Source organism: Apostichopus japonicus, chromosome 14, assembly GCF_037975245.1.
Source record: "Apostichopus japonicus isolate 1M-3 chromosome 14, ASM3797524v1, whole genome shotgun sequence".
Classification (NCBI taxonomy): Eukaryota; Metazoa; Echinodermata; class Holothuroidea; order Aspidochirotida; family Stichopodidae; genus Apostichopus; species Apostichopus japonicus.
Genome location: NC_092574.1, coordinates 21,135,498 through 21,154,917, shown reverse-complemented (window position 1 = coordinate 21,154,917; position 19,420 = coordinate 21,135,498). Strand labels below are relative to the sequence as shown.

Below are 19,420 nucleotides of genomic sequence, written 5' to 3'. Positions count from 1 at the left end.
TAAAGTTAAGATTAAGAATAGACCAATCAGAGTAGGGCAACTGTAGCCTGCGATAGATATATACATATTCATGTATCTCCAACAACAACAAAGATGGCCGTGTACACAAGTCAAAGGAAATGAGGACTTTTTTTCTCGGTGCAAACGGAAACAGGTTAGATACTTATAATCATTGAATTTCATGCTGAGATTGTAAAACAAAGTTAGATGCGGTAATATTTGAACTGTTGTTCTCATACATGTCGTAAGGTTCGTTGTCGGTTCCATTTGTAAACTGTTAAGCAGTTCACGGTTTATGTTTTCAAAGTTAGTCTAAAGGCAGTGTTACTAATACTAGTAATAGGCTACCCCCATAGGCTAGGCTGATTTAAAGACATGGTTTTCCAACGAGATCTAACAAATTTGTCGTCCTAGACTTGTCCTTGGTAGTTAAACCTGTTAACCTCCGTCAAACCTAAAGTAGGCTTCTACTTTACTGTTAGTGGTACCTGATTCCACCCTTAGGCCTATTCTTTTTTTTTTGGTCTTAATATCAGCTTTCATGAAAAAAATCAGCCATCCTCACCATGATTCCATAAAACAAAAAGAGAAGGTTGCTGCTACTGTAGGACTATTTACCCGATTGTCGGTTGAATATATGCACTCTTGCTTATTCACAATCTGTGACAGTGTGAACTGAGAGATTCATCAAGCCATCCAGAGGAAAATATTTGTATCTAGCCAATGCATCTTACCTACTGTAAACAGTCAAACTGGGTTGGTCAAGTTAAGTCGCTCTGATTTATATATACTTGATTTTTATAAACATGAAATGGTTCTATCAAGTAAATTTGGCAATTACCGGGGCTTTATATAGTCTGTGTAGAATAACACAAATGTCAAAAAGGACAGTAATACCAAACATGGAAATAAGCAGAGCACATCTGTCCTGAAAATACACAAGCCCCATGTAACTGACCATAGAGTAAATAAGTCATATTCTGAAGTGTTTTTCAAACAGATTATGTCAACCATTATTATGCCATCAAGCCAAATCCTACTTGGCAGTGGCAAATTACCGTATTTGCAGAAGTCTGGTAGTAAATGGCAATTAAAAGCTTGAATATTTCATTTTTACAGGTCCATGAAAGATACTGCTTAACAAAATTTACGGTTGTACGATGACTATGAAACCTACGTCAGAGGATATATGTCCGTCCATCGATGCACGGAATGAGTATGGACCACCACTTGACTTCTCATTTAAATCGCTCACATCATTCACAGGTAGTTAATTTCCTTATATAATTTGAAAGTAATGAAATCCGTAATTTACATGGTTTTAAAGTTTTAAAGTTATTTTTTAATGATTGTTAAATGTCTTCTTTTATAAGAGTCTTTTGCGACATCATTTAATCATGTACTGCTTTTCATTTCTTGATATGTTTCCAAGTAAAGTTTGGAAGTAAAAAAAGTGACCATTCTTACTTTCAGTCACGAGAAAGCTCTGCTGGTGTACCAATACCTGGTATACGAGATATGTAAATCATACTGGTCAATAGTATGATAGTGAAGCTGTAACAAGTATATTGGAAAATTAATAGGTATAAATGCATGTTCTTTTCAGTACCTTGTGTAATATTGAAAGTAACAATGACTGACTGAGGTAAGCCACTAAATTTATATGAATCATCAAGTATGTACTGTAGTATGCTGACTTCATTGTTTTACTGCCAAAATCAGGGGTGAATGTTAAGTGCTGTCACCTTTACTTTTTTATTCAATGGTTGGTGAGGAGACTACAGATGGTGAGTGTTGAACTCTGTCTTCTTTAGCTCATTTATTGTGACTTGGGAAGCATCTTCAACACAAGAGACTGAATTCATATAAGTCTGCAGGGACTTTTTTTATTTGTTATTATTCATGGTTTTGAACAGATGGACTTGTTGAGGCTGAAAACTAATGTCAGATTGATAGTATTCTACAAAGCAGGCAAAGACAACATTGTACATGTGTGTGCGTGTGTGTGTATGGTACCATGGATTTAAAACATGATAGCTCACCACATGTGTTGTGCATGAATAAACTTCATGCTGTAGATGTCCGTTATTGAGTTCTTAACTACTTAAAAGTTTTGGTGGATGTCAACATTGGTCATTCGAGTGTCCAAGATATGAAAACCTTGTAAACACATTTAATCAGCAATTAAACCTTTTTTTAATCTTGTAGTTGAGTGATAGATGCCACTTACATGCATACTAGCTTTCTACTAGTTTTTGTGGAGGTCATTTGAGGTCAGAAGTAGTCAAAGTCTTAAAAACTTTGTAAAACATCTAACTCAATGAGCCCTATCTTTGGTAAATCTCTCTCTTGGTATAGATATCCCTTGCTGAGTTCTGGGTCACTAACATTGCTTTTGGTGAACAGATGTTGGTTAAGTTCAGTTTGTGAAGGCAGAGAATATAAAGCACTTAACTGTACAACAGGTCTGAGATAACCTTGAGCATTATAAGTCAGATGATGAAATCTGTTCAACATCACAGATGAGTAGCTGTTCAAAAACACACAATATATTGTTCTCCTGTGCATCATATGTTGTCCAGAGGAACGACCTGGCTGTGGTCAGGCCCAATATGAGCAAAAAGTGTTAAAGATTATCTTGATGATTGCAAGTGTTCTCAAATGAAGATGAAACCAATTTCTATGTGATATATATACCATAATATTGAAAGTGGCTTTGGCAGTAGGTTGTCAAAATATTTCAAAATGTATTAAATAATGCCATGTAGCGTTCGTTAATTCATCAAGTGTTAAGAGGGTTGGTGGCAGATTTGTAAGCACAATTTTCGGTGAAGAGCATATCCATGACTTGACAGTACTGTACGACTATATGTGACTGTATTCTAGGCAGAAAGAATTATTTAGTCGGATCTGAAAACTTTTTACAACAGAGCTGCAAACTGATACTTGTAATCAGTCAGTGAAATAGTAGTACGTTGGTGTCCACAAGTGATTTTTACAAATCATAAATATTCCTCTACAATAGCCAAGGGAGCTGGAAATCTCAGCTGTTTTTGTTGTGACGTCTGAGTGTCTGAAAAAGCATCGGAGCCTTTTTGTAAATTGTCTAGATGGATTATGGCTATAAGTTACGGCACTTTTGATATTTTCAACTTTCATGAAATCTTTGCAAGTAGAAAATAAAGCCACATGCTTTAAAGAAATGGAGTAATAAATGACATCATGAAAATTCATGAGCACAAGGTCTTAATAAACTGCGTAATGTTGGTAATGTTGCGTTGAGTTCCCCAGGCAGACGTTCACGGGAAATGTTCGTCAGAAGATGGATGAAAAACAGAACTTTGAATGCAGAAATAATTCTATCCTATAATATAGTAATAATAATAAAAAATAATAATAATAATAAGAAAAGGATTTATAATGTGCACATGTCCACTCTGCAGAGTGCTCAAGGTGCAAAGTATGTGTATCAGTTTTACTTGTTTTATCTTGCACTGGCACGTGTGAGACAGATTAAGAAGAATGTTGAATTGTTTTACGTCCGGAATCTGAGAAGCTCGTTAAAGACATTGTATAGTAGTCAACTAATTGATGTTGATTTATCTTAACTTGAGAAGTACTAAGAAAGTTGGGTCAAATTGTTTTGAAACACTAAAAGCTACTTCCAAATTGCTTAACTTATTCCCTGCAAATACAAGATATATACCTCTACAATGGTCTAGATAGGGAGCTGGAAATCTCTGAAGGTTTCGTTATGACGTAGGACAAATTTATGGCAAGGAATCCCGATGCCTCTGAGCTTGTTTTTTTGTCGAACTTGTGTAAAATCGTCTACACAAATCATGGATCAGTTATGTCAGCAAGGTACACTTAAGGTCCAACACTGCAACATGTATTAGGTCTAGATATGTTACCATTGTATCAGAAACTATTTTAGTGATCAGACTGTAATGTATTATTGTACTAATTCCACAACTAATCAGATCTAACCTAATACTTTTGTTGAGATGTCTTGTGCTTGGTATGTCAATCTTTCCATGCAACGATTTCCAAATCACAAGTTTGTCTTTTTCAATATACCAAATGTTCACATACATTCTTAAAGGAAGTACTTGAAAGAATTGATTTTAGAGTAGATTTTAGGCACTTGCAAATGTTACAAAACTTGTGTATGCTAAATACACATGTATGTACAGTATACACATGTGAAATTTCCGGCCGCAGGGAATATATAACTAAGTCGTAACCCTTTGTTAAAGACGAAATAAACTTACCGCCATGGAGAGATCATGCTATCTGTTGCCTTTCATACAGTGAGCCTTTTCAGATTTTTGCATTTTAATCTTTAAACATTAGAGCAGAACCTCTTTAGTTTGTCTAAGAGGTGACTTCATTAGTGGTTTACTAGTTACAGAAGGCAAGCATCATAATGAGGCATTTTGAGGCTAGACTTGGCATATTGTCCATCAAAATGCTTTTAGAGGAAGAGTTTTATTGACTCTTCTGCATCTTTACTGCAACAATAAATAACTTAATGTTTGCGGATGTTTCTGTTTGACATTTCCAAACTACTTCAGGCTTGATTACTACATGGGTTCTCCATGACAAAAGGTACTGTCCGTAGTGTTTTAGTCCCGTGAGTGTGAAATATTGCTCCATTTGGTTCATTTCAAAGTGTTTTGTGAGTTTTATTTTACTATGTAGTACCCCTCAGAGGCATATTATCTGAGAAACATGTGTTTCGACAAGGTCTGTTGATTTAGATATAACATTGATTGTTCATCCATCTACAATAAAGGGACATCATGTCACTGACCAATCTCACTGACCTTCACAATACTTACTGTCCCAACCCTCCCCCCCCCCCAAAAAAAAACAAATTAAAAATGATGAATTGATGTAATGTTAAAGCTCACTCACCCAAACTAAGTGTAATGTGTTTGACAGGACATGCAGGAAACATTTGATTGTCAATTTTGCTACAACCCATCAATGCAAGGCTTAAAAAAATTTCCTCACCTTATAATTTTCTGACCTACTGTATAGTGCAGTTTTCTTTCGAAATCCCTGTTAGACAAAATCACAGAAGAGAACTTTTCTGATACCCTAGATGCTCTCAAAGGCAGAAGTGCTCCCATCAATATAAGGAATTTCATTTCAGTGCGAATCACTGTCAACATAGACTCTTCACTGGTAATCAGAAATACTATTTCAATTAGGTAAATTCAAAAGCTGGGTGTCAAATATCACAGCTTAGGAGGGGGGGGGGTGGGGGGAGGGGTATAAGATTTTATGTGATTGAGAGTGCAGCTTGCAAATGGACGCATCTTTCTTAGCCTTTCAATCAGATAAATTAGCCAATTAAGTAAATTAACGTCAGAATGAAATGTGAGTTCTCTTTCGCACTGTGTTCACAATCTTCGCTTAAAAAATTCAAATTCCATACCCTCCTACAAATTTACGGCAACCTAAAGTTGAAGGAATAATTTAGTGTACAAAGTTTGTTTCACAGTTTTGGAGGCTACTAAATTGGTGTCTTAGAAAACAAAAACCTTTGGATCCAGTACACATACAAAGAATGCTACCTATCTTTTCTCTAAGTTATTGTACAACTATTTGCATAGTGTTTTGTGATGCGAGACCACATAACTTAATTCTGTATTGCTGTTTGAGTTTATCTCCCAGCTTAGTTTTACCTTGTTTATTTTTTTTGATCATTTTTTGGCCAGTTGTCTTGTTGTTCAATAGATGGCTGGCTGGATGGAGTCCTGCCTGAAGCCTCAATGTCAGCAAGGAACAGTTTGCTTTATAAATTTCTAATACCGTAGCTCCATCCTTGCTGGATCTGATTAACTTTCTCTTCCTTTTTTTGGTTAAATTGTTGTATTTCTGCATTTTTCTTCTCAAGTTGTTTATTAACTACTGTAGATGTGCATCTGCTGTAAACATCTAATCCTAGACAGGTAATTAGTCATCTGCGAATGATGATGCCAAATTCACTCGATGACAAAATCAGAGGATGTTGCAAATGAGTTTATAAGGCACAGGCTTCTGATAATAATATCAAAACTGTAGGGCAGTTTTTTTTTTTCTCAAGATAATGACAACATCTGTTCTAACACTACAGAATAATGCTCTGTACAATTGAGAATAATTGCAGGGTTCAATTTGTGTTAAAGTAAATGTGGATCAGAACCTGTCATATAGACTAGAATGGAGGGGGCTTGGGAGAGGGGGGGGGAGGGAAGGATCAGACCCTGCACTCCAGGTTAAATTTGTAATGTAAATGCAGCTTGGAGTTAACATCAGATCAGTATTGAGCTATTAATTCAGAACTTTGTAGTAGGTTTGTTGTTTTTATGCATACTGTAACTTGATACAATAGTAACTATAGGCATGGTACAGTAGTAGTGCTGCATATACAGTTAAAAGGCTTGTGGTTTTGCTTTCTTTCCCCCTTTGAGTGTAAAAATGTTAAAAGATGATCCTCCTGTGTAATATGAGATGTTTTGTTGCCTATCATGGCCAGAGGTAAAATGCTTCAACGCATCTTAACTTGAAAAGTAACCGATTTGAAAGCATTTGTGATCTCGATCTCAAAGATGGCCATAGGAGGAGTATTTTTGAATGGAATGTATTCCGTAGCACATTATATTCAACTAAAACAAAGGTTGGATGAGGAACATAAAAAATGACCAGTCAGTCATTTTAGGTGGATAGGGGTGGGGGAGGATGGGGGTGGGGCAGGGAGAAGAGGGTGGTGCTTAGGGAGAAAGGGGTAGATAAAAGGATTTTTAAGGTATACATATTGGTAACAAGATACTTCTGTTGGGAGAGGTAATAGTAACTCAGAACTCATTATATGAAGAAGATTGGATAACTTGTTACCAATCAAAATGACTACACTCTACTACAGTGAGATATAAATGTGGTAACATTCCGGACAGGCACCACTCGATGAATGTGTTTATTACTCATGGGAAAAAAAACCACAAGATAACTATATAGAGAGTATACATTCAGAATGCAATTTTTTATTACTGTATATCTGCTTTTTTGCCAAGCAGGTTGTATATTTTCCAGCAACAAGTATTGCATGACAGCGATCTGTCAACCATACGCCACCAGAAACCGTTCGTTTGCAGTGTTAGTGACATGTTTTCACGAAGAACCCGTTGAAGTGTTGTAATCATAGTGAGAGTCTAACGCTGGTAAAATGACATTTATCCCGCAATGTGGAAGTAATGCTCGCAGAAACGAACAAGTTTATTGTTTCATGCTTCTGGGGCTCTTCTAGATTTCAAGGAGACACTCTCTCTGCCAATCTTTAACTCAAACCCTCTCATTGATTGCGATTTTTTTTAACTCCCGCACGAATCTTCGACTGCTGATTGGAACTTATATCTGTAGGTTCTCCCAAGTTAATGATGCGGTGTACTCGCTGGAAGCTTTCCTCGAGCGAAACCTGGACGCTCGCTGCGATGTAGTCGTGAAGTGTAAGGTTAAAGAAGATCTCTTTTGTTTGTTTCAATCAACAGCTGAGGGAGCAAGTGTATGCGAATGGCAGTTTTCAAAAACACTTGATGAAAAGCATATTTTTTTTTATTTCCACCACGTGTCATTAAACATCCCCCCCCCCCCCGAAAAACGACTTAACGGGTAAATACCATCTCATCTAGAGGTGTCTCGGAATTGTTTTGGTAGAATTCTCATCTGGGAGACTAAAAACCGCCCGGAGTTCATCGGCAGGCATTCTCTTTTGTTTCTGCCTTTTTTTTGTAAATTAACTATTATGCACAAATAATGGTGTCAGTGGTCTGAAGAGCTCACTCAGAAATCCTTGGCATTCCATCGAACAGCTTTCCGTGCAGCATCTCGAAGTCCCATCACTCCTTGGACTACCACCACTCATATTCAATTAAATTCCCATCACGATGTATGTGAAGTGACGATAAATCAGAGGAATTCCTATACAAGTGCACCTGGGTGATTTCAAGTGCAGCTATAGTGGGCATTTTGGGTGTTGCTTTCGTTCTTTCTTTCCATGTTCTTTCTCTCTCTTTCTCTCTACTGTATGGTACTAATACAAGTAATTAAGAAACCCTTCTGAAAAATATCTGGAGGCCTCAAACCTGTACCCATTCCCCCGAAGGTGGTTTCCTCTTTAATAAGAGACATAATTGTTACTGATAATTTTGATGTCATGAGGACGAGTGCAGGGTTAGAATCTTATGTAAAGTTATATATATACGTTGGGGATCTCGTGAAGGTCGGAGTACAAACCTGTACTTGCAGCTACCGTACTCCATAGGATATTGTAACGCGTGGTGAGCTGTAGATGTGGAGGCCATCAAGTGAATTTCTTATCTGAGCAAAAGACTAATATACCACAAGACAAGAGTGAAGATGACAATTTCATTTGGTGGCAAAGTAACTACTGAAGGCAACTAGATCCATTACTTCATTTTAAAAACTAAAACTCATCTTTTGATCTGAAGAAAAAAAACTGATCTTGTATTTATTTTGTCTCAACCTCGTTTATATAATTAGTTTCATTAATTTATTGGTTGGTTCATAGAGTTATATTCTGATTTTGCTTTTATATAATTATCTCTCTATGTATCTTATATTTGTACTTCTTAAGATTTTAATATAGTTCCAGGAAAAAAGCGCTTTGAGATATCTTTTTATGTACTGTGGTATATAAATATATATTTTTGGTTGGTTTATTGATGAAACTGGTTAGTTGAAATATGTATACATGCACATCTTAACTACAGTATCTTGAATAGTGTCAAGAATTAAGAAAAGTCATAGAGCTGATGATAGACTCTTCATTAGATTTATTTTTCAATGACTTTACAGAGATTAATAAAGATACAGATTTATATAAACGTTTTAAAACTATGTATAGCCCAAAGTAATTAAAAAGGAAACAGACAGTATATATTTTTTTTCTTCCGTTCCCAATCATCATAACGTTGTGTTTGATAGGGAAAACATCAAGCTCTCAAAACTTTGATACCTTCACCTGTTCTAATTTTATGTTTTTGCAGACATGATGTCAGTGGATTCTATACATAGCAATTTGTAATAAACATCGGTTTTAGCTTATTTTGCTGTTTCTTTGATCATCCGTTAGAGGAGGAGGGGGAGAGGAGGAGGGGGAGAGGAGGAGGAGGGGGAGAGGAGGAGGGGGAGAGGAGGAGGGGAAGAGGAGGAGGGGGAGAGGAGAAGGGGGAGAGGAGGGGGATATGCTTGATTTCATATCGAGACTGTATGCATACAGTATGATAAACTTTGGAAGTACTTTTCTGCTAAATTCATGAATTTAGGAAAGATTTTAAGTTAACATTGTATGCAACTAACTCAGTGTTTTTATCCCAGATACAATTTTTTCTTTTCGTACCAGATGTACAAGATGAGAATCCGAGAGAAGGAAAGAAGAAGGTGAAGAAGACGGGGGAAGGGAAGATATGTACAACGGCGATAAAATTTAATAACAACACCTTGACAGACTTGAATGGTCTCAGCGACATCATAGCTAATATGTTATTCCAACCCGAAGTACTCTCTTCGGTCGACCTATCTTTCAACGACATTTCCAAGATTGGCATGGTAAGTGTCGGGGGAAAAAAAGAGAAAAGTTTTTGAAAATTTTTGTCTTGTTTTCACTGTAGTTTGATTGTTTGTGGTATCGAAACATTTCATTGGTCCGAGCTGTCGTCCCGATAATAATGATTTGCGATTTATCAAGACTTTGATACACGCGCAGTAGACACCGTACAGGCCAACCGATTCACATAGTATCATTCAAATAATGTTGGTGTATCGTAATAATATATCATCAGCAATAATATTGTTGCATATAGTATGAATTACCCATTTCACAAATATCATACAATATCATTGCATCATAATAATATAATATAAAACATACAAAATAATATTGTTTCATATAGTATTACCCATTTCATATAGTGTCATACAATAATATCGGATCATAATAATAAAATATAAGACATCCACAATAATATTGTTGCATAAAGTATAACCCATTTTCACATAGTATGATACAATAATATTGTATCTTAATAATATTATATAAAACAAACAAAAATAATATTGTTGCATATAGTATGACCCATTTCACATAGTATCGTACAATAATATTAGATCATAATAATATAATAAAAAGCATCCACAATAATATTGTTGCATATTACCCATTTTCACATAGTATGATACAATAATATTATATCTTAATAATATAATATAAAGTATCCATAATAATGCATAGTATTACATAGTACTGTACGTTGATATATTATGATAGCAACTACCTGTATATTGTTAATTATTTTAACAATGCAGTACAATATTAATCATATACTAGCATGTGAATCGGCTATATATGTGAGTCACTTTACAAATGTTCAAGTGTGAGTAGTACATGTGTATTAGTCGTTTCCATGACGCACCCTGTTACCGAGGGACAGTGTCATTATGAGTCATCAGTTTTGCTTTTGGGTAAGTACTTCTCTTCTCATGTCAACCTATATTTTTGGTCTGACCATTGTGCAGCTCTCTCTATCGTAAGTTAAACCAAACTTGGATGACTGTTAGTCAGAGCTTTATATTGCTTCTTTCTTCCGCATTTTTAGCTCATACCAGCATGCTGGTGTGAGCTATTGTTACAGTGCGGCGTCTATCACTCTATCATTCTATCACTCTATCACTCTATCCGTCAACAATTGGTAAAACCGCTCCCACTCGCACAGTGTTTGATGGAATTTCATGAAACTTGGACACAAGGACCATTGGGTGTAGGGCCATCAGAGATGGTCCAAAATTTGGGGTCAAAGGTCACCTGTGGGCCGTAATGGGCCATTTTGTGGAAATACGCAAAATGCTTCTTCTCCTACAGATTCCATGGTACAATGTTGAGGGTTTGTCACGATAGTGCTATGGTAGTTTTACCTTCAGGGTGTTCATGAATTTGAGATCAAAGATCAACTAGGGGTCTTTTGTGGCCCGGGCCGCAACCCTATATTTTCAAATTGCTCCTGTTCGTACAGTGTATGGCCAATTATAATGAAACTTAGTCACAATGTTCCTCGGGATGAGAGTTACGAGGGGTGTTCGGAAAATTGAGGTCAAAGGTCATTTAGGGGGTCATCGGGGGTCATTCTTTGTAATATTTTCAAATATCTCAATCTCCTCAAGATTTTGATGGATCATATTCAAAGTTGAACTGATGATTGTTGGATTGTGTATGAATAAGGTGATGCCTAAAAATTTTTGGTCAAAAGTTAATTAATTACAATTAATCCCCATTGTTTAAAAAAATCTGAGCCTTCACTTTTTGCCAAAGCTCCTTTAATTTGTCTCCCAATCCCTGCAGTGTTTGTTTACATTTGTGGTTAAGCTCTGCAGAGGCTGTTAGTGGAATTAAAGCAGGACTGGGAGTTGTTATTAACTGTTGAACTGTAAGCATGAGAGCCCTATAGCCAATCAGCACTTGCCGATTCTTAGAAGTCTTTGAGCCTGAGGTATGTAGGCAGCTTGTGAAGTTATGTCTTGTAAGGAGTGCTTGTTATGTCTGCTAAGGTAGAGGGGAGAAAGTTTAATAGGGTAGGCCAGTGGTATAGTTTGAGAGAGTGGGTAAAATAGGATTTAAAGGGGAAAATAGGAATTATAGCCAGCGGTGTGGCCAGGATTCTGCTAACGGAGGTGGGGGGGGGGGGTTATCCCTCACGGGCCCAAAATTGGTTTTGTGGGCCCTACATTTTTCAGCTCGAAAAGGTATGAGCTTCTGCACCATTGGTGCTCTAGTTAGCTCATACCAGCATGCTGGTGTGAGCTATTGTTACAGTGCGGCGTCTATCATTCTATCACTCTATCCGTCAACAATTGGTAAAACCGCTGCCACTCGCACAGTGTTTGATGGAATTTCATGAAACTTGGACACAAGGACTATTGGGTATAGGGCCATCAGAGATGGTCCAAAATTTGGGGTCAAAGATCACCTGTGGGCCGTAATGGGCCATTTTGTGGAAATACGCAAAATGCTTCTTCTCCTACAGATTCCATGGTACAATGTTGAGGGTTTGTCACGATAGTACTATGGTAGTTTTACCTTCAGGGTGTTCATGAATTTGAGATCAAAGATCAACTAGGGGTCTTTTGTGGCCCGGGCCGCGGCCCTATATTTTCAAATTGCTCCTGTTCGTACAGTGTATGGCCAATTATAATGAAACTTGGTCACAATGTTCCTCGGGATGAGAGTTACGAGGTGTGTTCGGAAAATTGAGGTCAAATGTCATTTAGGGGGTCATCCAGGATCATTCTTTGTAATATTTTCAATTATCTCAATCTCCTCAAGATTTTGATGGATCATATTCAAAGTTGAACTGATGATTGTTGGATGGTGTATGAATAAGGCGATGCCTAAAAATTTTTGGTCAAAAGTTAATTAATTACAATTAATCCCCATTGTTTAAAAAAATCTGAGCCTTCACTTTTTGCCAAAGCTCCTTTAATTTGTCTCCCACCCTCTGCAGTGTTTGTTTACATTTGTGTTTAAGCTCTGCAGAGGCTGTTAGTGGAATTAAAGCAGGACTGGGAGTTGTTATTAACTGTTGAACTGTAAGCATGAGAGCCCTATAGCCAATCAGCACTTGCCGATTCTTAGAAGTCTTTGAGCCTGAGGTATGCAGGCAGCTTGTGAAGTTGTATAGGGAGTCCTTGTGAAGTTATTTCTGCTCAGGTAGAGGGGAGAAAGTTTAATAGGGTAGGTCAGTGGTATTGTCTGAGAGAGTGGGTAAAATAGGATTTAAAGGGGAAAATAGGAATTATAGCCAGTGGTGTGGCCAGGGTTCTTCTAACGGAGGGGGGGATATCCCTCATGGGCCCAAAATTGGTTTTGTGGGCCATACATTTTTAAGCTTGAAAAGGTATGAGCTTCTGCACCATTGGTGCTCTAGTTTATTGAGTTTATCAAACAACTGTACACTTTGTCTCATCATTTTGCTTAAAGACAGTCGCTGTTTTCTTTAGGTTATGTCCTGTGGTTAGGCTGCAGATATATTTTTATCCTACTGTGTACATGTACCATAACCAGGGTATGAAGTAACTGATAGCAATTTGCCGCCGCTATTCTCACAGCTGCCACACTGCCTTCAAAAAAAAGAGAAATGTCCTCTTATTTTTAAGGCAAGCACTACCGTGCCCCTTTAATCAAGTTGCTGTAGATGCCCTTAGTAGTTATCAAACTAAATCAGGCCTCACGACTTTTGCACCAGGAAACAGCCAGTATGAAGCAGCCACATGAAACATATAAGCACAAACTGTTGAGCGACTCTGCATGGTCTGGGAATATGCTATAATCAAACTTGTGGCAAGGAAGAAAAGGGGGGAAAAAAGATATCCCTTTCCTGTGTCATATTTGTACATGTTTTCTATGACAGAAGGAAACGCCTCGGTGCCCTTTCAAAATGTAGAAAATTGCGTTAGTTCTCCTTTCGAAAGCTGAAAAATCGCTGCACATGGTCCTATGCCATTTCAATCAAGATCCAAGTCAATTTTCCTACCTTTTGCCCTAAACTGATTGGCTTGCTCGTCTAGATACTAACGTAGTTGCAGGGCCCCATGATATGTGACTCTTGTATGGTTTGTTTGATTAACAGTGGTGTCCAATAACAGCAATTAATAATATTAGCTAACTTGAGCAGACAACTGAAGTGCATACTGTACGTAAGGTCATCAATGGGGGGAAAAATACAGCAGATGATACAGAATTTGCAAAGTAAATTCATCTGTATGAAGGAGTTGCCACAGATGTTCATCTACATCACCGGACTCTATAATAAGAGGCAGAGATGCTTTTCAATACTAATTTATTAATGTGACCAGGATTTTCTGCCCAATATTGAAATAGTACTGTACCTACAGATCTGTACAGTATACTGTACATGTGTATATGAATAATCCCATATGAGCTCTTTTGTTTAAGCCGATATTTAACAAGATTTTCATTTTTTTTTTCCTAATTGATGTTTTGAACGGAAATTTGATCTGGTGACTTCAAACGAAATGTTTTCAATGAGAATTAATCTTGAAAAAGAAGAAATTAGTTTTTAACATACTTTACAAAGCACTTTAATGTATGTAGATTTTTACATAATTTGATAGGAGAGAGGTTGAATACCTTTAGTGTACTTGTTAGTTATGATTAACTGACCAGTGTGCAATGTGATATATCGTACGTAAATTGTCTCATTTCGGAAAGTAACGCGGAGTCGATTGTTGTTAGCTGTTAAAGATGATTTCTGTTGTGTACAATACAGTGGATTGCTACATCTTATTGGCAAGTCCCTTGGAATTTGATTGAATGCAAACAATTTCTCGACTGGCACAGTGGGTGTCGGTGAACTGATGCATGCCGATATTTCTGTGTCAATTTTATGAAATTATTTTAACTGCAACTTTAACCGTGAAATTAGCAGGTTTGGGAATGTCACAGTCTTTTTTAATTTTTTGTGCTGCAGAGATGCTACCTACAATAGCAAACAAATAGACAAATACACAGAACAAAAATGTTCAACTTGCAGGCTTTTAATACAACCTCCTGAAAAATTCTCTCAAGAATGATGTTTGTCAGTACTTAATGTCACCATTAAAGCAACATACTGCATACATATATACAGTGCTCCAGGTAGTACAGTAATTTAGTGCAAATTTTGCGTACTGTAGCAAACGAACGGTGGGTGACATTTCGTTACTGTACTGCAAAATTTGCCGGTTTTGAGTGATAAAAACCTAAAATTGATAGCTCGAATATGTCACACTTTGTGCGAATTAAGGAATGTGCAGGTCATTTGCCCAGACGTTTCCGTCAGAGATTTCTCAATTTTAAGGAATTCCCAGTGATTTCAGAGACTGGAGCTTGTCAAGTTTTGTGGAACTTGATAAGGACCGATATGATGGCACCCATCTTTTGACTTAGGGGCGTGGCCGAAGATCCCAATTGGCACATACAATATTAAAAGAGACGAAAACTCCTGTGAACCATCGTCATTGTTCTTCTGTATGTGATGAAGATTAATATCAAGAACAACTTTGCCAAACTGTAAAGAAATGTCATCGTATTGTGGGAGATCTCAGAGATTGAATGTTCTACCGTAAGCAGTGCTGAAGACTCGATCAAGTATATATTAAATATATAAATCATTCAGCCACATGGACTTTACCATTATTTAGCTTTGATTTCTTCCATTACTACAATTGTTATTTCCTGTAAATGGAGATGGGTTTTGCAAATTATGCTTAAAATCAAAAATAATAGTCAAAGCTGTTAACATTACCTAAAATGAGAGTGTCAACATTCGTTAACATTTGAACGGTCTTGAAAATGTGAAAAGAAAAACAACGAGAATAGTAAAATGTACAGATCCTAGCGACATTTTGATAGAAAAGATTTCCAAATGAAAAACAACTTTCAAAACTAATTCCTGTAGGACATCTCTGATTATCTCCCAATCGTAGCAAGATCTTTCTGACCTATTTGGGGGAGTTGTTTCTTCATTGTTCTCCTTGAATATATAAGCCAAAGAATAAAAGATGAGGGCTGTGTTCTGTCTCCTTCGAGCTAGTACCCATACAATCTGGGGTTATTCTCCTAAGTCACGTTATTACTTGCTCCTTGCTTACCTGTCTCCCCACAACCTTAGCACTCTCATGCTACTGTATTAAATTGCTGGATCAGGAAACACATAAGCTATAGCAATCTCAGTGAGCTCTTTACCGTACAGAGGGCTTTCTATATTTGGAACTAGAGTTTCGATCTTCACTGTTGTTGTTTTTTTTTGTAAATTTAAGAAAATAATACTGTATTTGTATTAATTTCTACCACATGTCAGCTGTTTACATTTCCAGCTTTAAATATTCTGATACGTCATGAATCGACTGGGTGGAATTAAATTAGCTGAACAGCGCAACAAATCTTTGGTAAATGTTGACATACTGTATGATGTGTGTATCGCTTTCTAATGTTAGTTTAAAAAGTAAATCATGCTGCCACCGTATCCTTAAGTCCAAATTAAATTTAAATTGTGGACATACGACATTCCTGAGAAGGGCCTGTCAATAATTTGTCTTCTTAACATCAGATCAGGTAATTTTGAAACACGCTCAGCATGTGGAATCCATTAATATGTCGATACAAGCCACATTCGACGCGATTAAATAGAAAATCCTGCCAAATAAACACAAGTTTGCGTTTTAAGTCAGAAGATGAATTTGTCCAATTTTCATATCTCCCCCAAATTAATTTCTTTCCCTTTGCCAACAATAGCTGTTTTCCATCACTCGGGTTTGATGTTTACGATACTAGTATTTGTCTCTGCGTGTATGTATGCCGAGCTTTGATAGTTATTTGCTCTCAGCTAACTGACAATTAAATGCCAGCTGATAGAGATCTCCCCGGCCTGCTTTTTCGGCGTCATTATAACGATCGATACAGATATCCTCCTGCAATTTGTAATCTGCTAATCATGACGACAGGTTTGATGTCTACTCTGGTGACTATGGGATGTATATGCAGCTGCCTGTTTTACACTTGTTGTTCCACGTGGTTGAGTTTGGAGATAAAGCAGGCAAAAACTCTGTTTTTTTTTCCTTTTCTAGTCTTTTAACGCCAATTCAAATCATGTCATTGTGCCAGGGTTTATCTACGGTAGATGATTCTTCCGTAGATCGAATGTTCTTTTCTGTATTTTAAGAGTCGACCTTCCTCATGTGGCATCCATACTGTAGGTTTTAACCGTATGGACGTTTGTTCAAGGGAGCGCTCAAATTTCTCTTTACTGATTACAAAATGGCAGCTGTAAAGTTGACATGACTCTGAACTACCGTTTTAATTCACTAAATTCATGATACACAATACCTTCCAGTGCAGGAGTTTCTATTTATCGACCTATAAATGCAATATTGACTATTTTCAACTTCACTTTTTTCTATATCTTTTTTTTTAAGTTTCTTAAATATCTTTGGTTTGCACAGTACTGTACCTGAGTGCTTCTACCCTCACTCTCTTTTCCAATCAATTTTAAAATGATACATCATCAGGGATATAGACCATCCCTAAATCCCTAAATGTCAACCTCAGCTTACTTGATGTTGGTTTCCATCAGTTATAATTCTTGTAATACTGTCAAGTATTATCTGATAAATGTCATCATAACATTCTAAACCTTTCACATGTGTTCTCTGGTTCTTTGGTTTTCCCAATACAGCAATATAAGCCAAACCTTTCCTCAAGGTTGATCATTCTTGTAATACTGTCAAGAGTTATGTGATAATGTTATCATAACATCCTAAACCTTTTCACATGTGTTCTCTGGTTCTTTAGTTTTTCCCAATAAAGCATAAGCCAAACCTTTCCTCAAGGTTGTTTGTTTTGTGTTTCATGTCATTTCCATGCTGTCTTGTTTATTATTACTTAGTATTTCACTTCAAGCAATATATATATGTAATTATCCCCCAACAATCAAATGTCTTTTTTAGCTGTGAGCTGGTTTCAGCTTTGTTTTAATATTTATTTTTTTCTGTTTGCAAAATTACCCTCAGGAAATCTGCAGTTATCCCAGCATCAAATTTCTCTACCTCCACGGCAACGGCATCTACCAGGTACAAGAGGTCGATAAACTGACCAGTCTGACAAACTTACAAGATCTCACGCTACACGGTAATCCAATCGTCGAAGAAGGAGGCTACAGGCAGTACGTCCTCTCCAAATTACCCGGGCTGAAAAACTTGGACTTTAGCGTGGTCACGAAGGCCGATCGGAACGATGCCATCACTTGGGGTAAGATGTACGGTAAGAGGAGACGGGGAAAGAAGAAGAAAAGCCAAGAGGATGGATGAAGAGATAATTGAAGATTTGAATGAGCAAACAAAAATTAATGTTGAAATGGGTGTTTGAACTTTTCTCAAGTAAAGGGGATGTGGATTGTGGCTGTCTTAATATGGATAATGTATTTAATAAAAAGTCTCCTCTCAAATTTTACACACATTTCTTGTACTGTAGTTCACATTTTGTGGTTAAGATGAAGTAAAATGTTTATATTAAGAAAATTTTGACTTTGACTTTTTTCAGCTTTTGTTTTTTTGGTTGTTAAAAGGTAACCTGCACTGGAGGAAATGCAACAAGACGGTTGTAGCCTGTCGTACATGATTAACTGTAAAGTGCAACAAAATCTTTGTTTTCATGTTGTCCACTGTACCCATAACCATGGCTTTGGCCTTATACTGGACATAGCAATGCAGGAATATATAATACTCTGCTAAATATCTCAACTGTTATTATCCGTTCCCTGCACTCAAAGTAATAAGTTAATAATTTGTGGGATGACACAGTGTCAAAGGTAATTTGATAATGATATTTAAGCTGCAGGACTGTTACTGGTCATAATTTTGACCAAGCCAAATAATATCCAGCATAAGTAATACAACCACATTAAGGGTAAATTCAATAGCAAAACATTGTTTATTATTTACAGAACTTAAGCACTGGGATTCTCTTATTATTAAACACGGATTATTATTTAGCTTTGCATCAGATCCTTGCATTTAGAAATGCAGAACATACACCCTTCTGACCAGAGGTCATGGAGGACAGTGCACTAAAGTTCTGGACAGTCCGGCCTATTTCGGGGACGCCTGGAGACCCCAACTGGCAATGGAAGACTATCATACCTTTTCTAAATGAGCATTAACCCAAGATAACCCATTTGATGGATAAGTCATTTTATCACTTTTGAAATTACTTTTCTCTCACATTCCCTTGTTTTAGAAGAGCTGAATAGTGATTCCTGTAACTGTGCAGAACTTATAAGCAAACTACACTTTCACTGACTATTCCGATATCGTTTTGGACAGGATTGTTCTAAGTCATGCAGTTATGTCTTAAAATGTATATATTTGACCAAGAATAAACCGAGTGGTTCTGTCTCCTGGAGTCAAAGAAAGAGTAGTTTTTAAAAGTATTTGTCGAGGCCAGGGAAGCAACTGCAAATTATTGAGAGCATTACTGACATTGCAGGAGAGATTGGAATCTATCAAAAGCCAGAAGTTAGATCCAGTTAGTAAGTTTGTTGAAAAGCTTTAAGGCAACCGGTTGAGTTAACAGCATAAAGCATTGCACTGGCAAAGTTCTACTTGCACAGGCATGAAGGATATTGCAGGGGCTGTTGGTGGTTGAGCCCTTTTTGGGGTTCCAGACACTTTTCAGAAGCTGCAGCATTTCCAGATATTTTTAATTTTTCAGAGTGTATATGTGTGTTTGTTGTGGGGGGGGGGGGTGGGAGGGAGGGGAGTGGAGTGGAGTGGATGGATATATGGCTTGAAAAATGATATTGTG

General features: G+C 37.0%; 1 protein-coding gene across 1 annotated transcript; it reads left to right on the top strand.

Moving 5' to 3' along the window:
• Positions 1 to 28: 28 nt before the first annotated feature.
• LOC139979462 (leucine-rich repeat-containing protein 51-like) lies at positions 29 to 18,141 on the top strand. The gene is made up of 4 exons (XM_071990273.1): positions 29 to 154; positions 1,120 to 1,266; positions 9,413 to 9,618; positions 17,629 to 18,141. Exons 2-4 carry the CDS (start codon positions 1,161 to 1,163, stop codon positions 17,923 to 17,925), a joined length of 609 nt encoding a protein of 202 aa, XP_071846374.1. The 5' UTR covers positions 29 to 154; positions 1,120 to 1,160; the 3' UTR covers positions 17,926 to 18,141.
• Positions 18,142 to 19,420: the final 1,279 nt, after the last annotated feature.